The 5,812-nt window shown below is 34.4% G+C and overlaps 1 protein-coding gene across 2 annotated transcripts; it reads left to right on the top strand.

The window, feature by feature from the left end:
• Positions 1-2,393: 2,393 nt before the first annotated feature.
• On the top strand, positions 2,394-5,314 carry LOC104224645 (protein indeterminate-domain 7-like). 2 transcript variants are annotated; one of them, XM_009776327.2, is made up of 4 exons: positions 2,394-2,777; positions 2,912-3,190; positions 3,267-3,663; positions 4,025-5,314. In XM_009776327.2, the coding sequence occupies exons 2-4, from the start codon at positions 2,950-2,952 to the stop codon at positions 5,013-5,015; spliced, it is 1,629 nt and encodes a 542-aa protein (XP_009774629.1). In that variant the 5' UTR covers positions 2,394-2,777; positions 2,912-2,949; the 3' UTR covers positions 5,016-5,314. The 2 variants fall into 2 exon arrangements, with proteins under 2 accessions (XP_009774629.1, XP_009774627.1); XM_009776325.2 differs by having other exon boundaries at positions 2,394-2,757.
• Positions 5,315-5,812: the final 498 nt, after the last annotated feature.

Below are 5,812 nucleotides of genomic sequence, written 5' to 3' on the forward strand. Positions count from 1 at the left end.
GCTTTGGCACGGTCTTGGTTTGATGCCTGATTTTTGTCTTTGATGGTGTCTGCCAGACCCATCGCATCAAGATGAATTTCAGCATCAAGCACCCAAGACATGTAGCTTTTGCCCGATATATCCAGGGCTACAAATTCAAGTTTAGAAAGATTTGACATTATTTAGGAAAAGAAAGTTCTTACCTCAGATACTTTCAAAATATTTGCTCGAGATGGTAGAGCTTCGTGCTGATAACGTGTTATGAAATAAAGACTATAAAGTAAAGACAAGTATAGAGAGAAACTGATATATTATTCGAATTCAAACTGATGTACATAATGAACTGAAATCTCTTCTATTTATAGAAGAAAGGAAGCTGCTGTGTAAGCTGCTACTACAAGCTGCTACTGCAAGCTGCTGTGTAAGCTGCTACTATACCAGATATGGATAATCTTCTACTGAGAGCAATGTTTATCCATAACGGAGTACTGAATGGATAAGCTTATTATACCCGGTATGGATAATCTTCTACCTAGGGTAATGTTTATCCATAACCGGGTACCGAAGTGATAAGCTTCTTCAGGAAGCTTATTTCCAATAGAGTACTAAATGGATAAACATATTTACGGTGGAGTCCCATATGGATAAGCTTCTTCAGGAAGATTATTTACAACGGAGTACTAAATGAACATCCATAATATAATATATTTATAACACATAGCTTAATTACCTTACAGTTTTAGGATTTTAGCCGGGAAAGAGGAAAAAGGAGGAGGATAAAGGTAGATAACAGCAACAACAACAAACTTAGTATAATTTTACAAGTGAGGTCCTGAGAGGATAATGTGTACGCAGATCTTATCCTTATCTTGTGAAGGTAGAGAGACTATAACATAGTCATAATATTGTTGGAAAAAATACAATAGTAAAAAAAAGCAGTAGCAACAAGTAATAACAACAGTAAGATAATAAGATAATCGAAACAAAAAAAATAGTCGGTAGTATTAAAAATTTAAGTATAAGAATTAAGTACTCCCTCCGGTTCACAATAAGTGACCAGTTTCCTTTTAACACGCCCATTAAGAAAATGTTAAATCGTATACAAGAATACCTAGTATGACTAAACTACCTTTATTAAATATTGGTCACATAGTTATAGTGAGGAGTGATAAAACTTTTTAGGGATATGCATATAAAGGTAAAAGAGTAAAAATAAATTAATTTTTTTTTCTTGATTACCTAACTAGAAATTTATTTTGAACCAAAATGAAAAAGTAAACTGGTTACTTATGGTAAAAAAGACATCTCATATCCGATGTTTTACAAATGTTTATATTTAACCAAAGTTAGGCAGCTCACCATTTCCATTTCCTTTTTTGTTTTTTTGAAAAATACTCTAAATGGACTGCAGTATGTCAGAAATTTCTGCAACGTTTGTTTTGAAAAAAAAAAATTAAGGATGAATGATAATGAAGTGAAAGGTAGAAAGTGGAAGCTACTTAAAAAGAAGAAAAATAAGTAAACTTTTAAGCAACAGTTTGCCTGTTAGTATTAAGAGTTAATCAATAACTCAATCATGTCAATGTAAATAAGAGAAAGTTGCATTGAGATTTGAGAGGAGGGGTCTACTCATACCAATGATGTTAAAATGCATAGTATAGAGTATGCAAAATCAACATCTCCATCTCTCTGCCCTTCACTTTTCTCTTATTTCAAAATCTCAATCTCCATTTATACAAATCAAACTCTCTTTTTATATGGTTTGCTTTTTCCACTTAACTTTATGAGATAAGGGAAAGTTGGTTCAATAAGCTAAAGTGTTATTGACATAATTTTTTAAAAACCATATGCTATTAAGTTATTTACGGATAAAGTATTTCTATCGAGAATTTTTTTATTCTCAAGGCCTTGATAGGAAAGCATGGAGGTTGAAAATTAGGGTAGTAGGGTAGTTAGTTTAGTGTTCTCCCTGTCATACCGGTAGTATTAGTACATACTTTAGTTTTTTGTTGGCATTAAATTTCTATAACTACCTGTCATTTCTTTCATCTCCTGATTATTTGTTGTGATTTATGCTACTTATACATAGCTTCTCTACGTTGTGATTCTTGTTTTTCTCTTCTATAATATGGTGCTTATGCTTCGTTGAGCCGAAAGTCTATTTGAAACACTATCTTTCTCAAACCCCGCTATGTAGGATTATATTGAATTTTTTGTTGTTGTGGTCGTCAAAGCTCGAACTCGAAATTTCAAAGTTAAAAGGTGCAAATATCTCATCCACACTAATACACTACTCTGTAAAAAGTTTAAAGTTTTTTTTTTTTTTTTTTGAACTTTGTTAAAAGGTAGAAATACAATAAAGAAAGAAGAGATTTTTTCTGGGCTTAAGAAGAGAACAAAAGAAAAGACAGAAAGTGCACGTCAGAGTTAGCCGTAGAGTGGTCTCCTTCTTTCATCGGGTGGAGAGGATTACAGAGAGGATTCCCTCTTCTCATCCATATCTCTCTCTTCTCTCTTCTCTCGTCTCTCTCTTTCTTTCTCTTTCTTAACAGTTGTAAGAAATTTGGTCCAGTTCATTTGTTCTTATATGCATGGTTATTATTGGATTTTCTTGATTTTAGCAAGACTATCCATTGAAAACTTGAATAAGAATAGTGTTCTCTCCCTCTAAGTCCTAAGCTTGCTTCTTCTCTTTGTTTTTATATTTTTTTTTTGGGGTTTGAACAAAAAACAAGACTTGTCTGTTGGGTTGATGCCAAAGGAAGAAGAAACCACAAGGTAGTTGAAGTTTTTTTCAGGTTCAAACAACTCTAAGTAACCAATTTTGTGTTCTTTTTCCTCTATTTTGTCCATTATATATCACCTCTCAAACATATATTTACTGGTTTTAAGGAAAGATCTTTGTACTCATATTAAATTTCACAATCAACAGGTAGATTTTAGCTTGAAGAAGGAAAAGCTAAGAAGAAGATGATAAAAGGTTTTATGAATCAACAAAATCAACCTGTTGTGGTAGAGGAAAACATGTCCAATTTAACATCTGCATCTGGTGAAGCAGCAAGTGTATCTTCTTGCAATCGAAATGATAATAATAATAATAATACTATTACGGGAGGAATCTATCCCCCTCAGTATAACTTTGCTCCTCCAAATCAACAAGTTCAGGCTCAACATCAAATCAAGAAAAAGAGAAACCAACCAGGCAATCCAGGTCTGTAAAATATGTTTACTTTAATATTTTTGCTTATAAAGCCGTTTTTAACTTTTTCCCTTTTTTTTTGCGACAGACCCTGGTGCTGAAGTGATAGCTTTATCACCAAAAACACTAATGGCAACAAATAGATTTGTTTGTGAAATTTGCAACAAAGGATTTCAAAGAGATCAGAATTTGCAGCTTCACAGAAGAGGACACAATTTGCCATGGAAACTCAAGCAGAGAACAAGCAAAGAAATAAGAAAGAAAGTTTATGTTTGTCCAGAGCCAAGTTGTCTACACCATGACCCATCTAGAGCACTTGGAGATCTCACTGGAATCAAGAAACACTTTTGCAGAAAACATGGTGAAAAGAAGTGGAAATGTGAGAAATGTTCAAAGAAATATGCAGTTCAATCTGACTGGAAAGCTCACTCTAAGACTTGTGGTACTAAAGAGTATAGATGTGATTGTGGAACTCTTTTCTCAAGGTAACTAAACATGGAATATATCACACTATTTTCTAAGAGCATATACACAAAGTCATGAAAAAAAGTCTATTTAAAAAAAAGCACACCCTAGAGTCTAGTCATATAGTAGTAGTAATATTCATATAGCTTTACAATGCAAAAATTGTCTTTCTTTCTTTCTCTCATATTCTTCATTCTCTTTAATTTATTCCTTCTCTAAATTTTGAATTTTGTTTCTAATTCTTGGGGGTCTAAAGCATAGGTGTTTGAACATGATTCGTAAAGAGTCATTAATTGAGTAGCATTATTAATATTTTTGCATATATTTCAGTAGTTAGTATATTTGTTTTTTCATATTTTTGTCTATTTTTTGTTTGTTTAGGAGGGATAGTTTCATCACACACCGAGCATTTTGTGACGCTTTAGCAGAAGAGACTGCAAGAGCAATAACAGGAGATCCAATTCTTCCATCTCAAACTGCTTCTTCTTCTCACATGAACCTTCAGTTTCATCCATCTCAGTTTAATAGCCATGAATTTCCAGCTACATTTTCTTTGAAGAAAGAGCAACAAACCGGTTTCAACTTGAGGCCTGAGATTCCGCCATGGCTAATGACTTGCCAACCATTGGTTGGCACTGGTGGTCCAGGTCCTGGTCTACCACCACCGCAACCCATTGACCTAAGCTCGTCGATTTTCCAATCGACTAGGTTCGATCAGGACTACACGCCGAACCACGGCCAAGACGTAAACCCTAACCCTAGTCCTAATTTCAATTCAACAGGAGGACTAGGCTCTCCGCATATTTCTGCAACAGCGTTGCTGCAGAAGGCAGCACAGATGGGTGCGACTATGAGTAACAAATCCAGTACTGTCTCTGCAGCAGCCACAGGCCCAAGCCCAACCATGCTAATGAGACCCCACCAATTTCACGTGTCTGCTGCAGCTGTTGAGTCTGTTAGCAACAACACAACTGATGTTGGGCTTAATTTGTCCTCAAGTGAAGACCTCACTACTGGGTTTTTGAATAGCTTAACTTCATATGGGAATAAAGCTGCTACTATTACTGTTGCTGCTGCTGCTGCTACTGCTACAGTCAGTCCATTAACAAGTGCACCATCTCCCACTTCTTTTTTGATGACTTCGTTTTCTTCTGCTAATACTACTGGATTTGAAGGGTCAAATTTCGAAGATGAATTTGGTGGCATTGGCATTTTGAATTCGAAGAAAGGAAATGACGCTAATGATGATATGACCAAAGATTTCTTGGGTTTAAGACCTCTTTCTCATAGCGATATTTTCAACATAGCTGGTCTAGTTAATACTACTTCAAATGAGAATCAGTCTCAGAATCACAAAACATGGCAAAGTTAATTCAGAAATATCCTTAAGCACAGAACAATTTACTTTGCCTAAGCATATATAGTACCGCAAAATGCAGGTTCTTTCGTCCTTCTCTCTCTTTTTGGCTGCTAATGGCTGTAATTGTTAAATCTGTAATTTTTTTTTGTTTATGCTTTTTGAACAGAATAAAGAGATATCTAGAACTGAGAATGGAAACCCTAGCTAGATAGTCTCTTTGTTGTTACCCAGCTGTTATTGACCGTGACATCTTTTATACAAAAAAGTGCATTTTCAAGCACTGGAGGAGTAAAATTAAATTCTTGTTTGAAGGATTTTTGTTTTTTGTGAATTTTTTTAACTTTTGATTCTATATAAGTGTTGTGTATTTATTGTTAGCTGGTACTTGGACCACGTTTTGCTCGGTTACACTCTTTCCTATATTGATTTTGTTCATGATCTTAAATAGTATGCTGTGAAAACATGTTTGTGTTATTATAATTCTTTTGGACAGTGACATCTAAATTAAATTCAAAATCAGTTGATGTAACGAACTCTTTATAAATTTAAGGGATAGTAGCTTTTATTGCAATTCCCCTATATAATCATTTGATATAATGAGTAAGGAGTGATGACCGGCCGGCCGGTGTGTTAATGTAATACTATATGGTAGTAGTAAATATTAAATGACGTGACATGATATTAATAATATATATATTATATTGTTGGAAGTGGGTTCTGCATAAGCATGTAATATAAGGACAAAAATTTCAATTATACTTCTTGTCGAGTTGGTGAGGCACATGTAAACGACCGGCACAAAGCATTCT

This window comes from Nicotiana sylvestris, chromosome 3, assembly GCF_000393655.2.
Source record: "Nicotiana sylvestris chromosome 3, ASM39365v2, whole genome shotgun sequence".
Taxonomy (NCBI): Eukaryota; Viridiplantae; Streptophyta; class Magnoliopsida; order Solanales; family Solanaceae; genus Nicotiana; species Nicotiana sylvestris.

Excerpts from the sequence above, each read along its gene's own strand:
- LOC104224645 (XM_009776327.2), top strand. The coding sequence starts at position 2,950 with ATGATAAAAGGTTTTATGAATCAACAAAATCAACCTGTTGTGGTAGAG. Across the intron at positions 3,191-3,266 it reads AAACCAACCAGGCAATCCAG|ACCCTGGTGCTGAAGTGATA; the intron begins GTCTGTAAAATA and ends TTTTTGCGACAG. Across the intron at positions 3,664-4,024 it reads TGTGGAACTCTTTTCTCAAG|GAGGGATAGTTTCATCACAC; the intron begins GTAACTAAACAT and ends TTGTTTGTTTAG.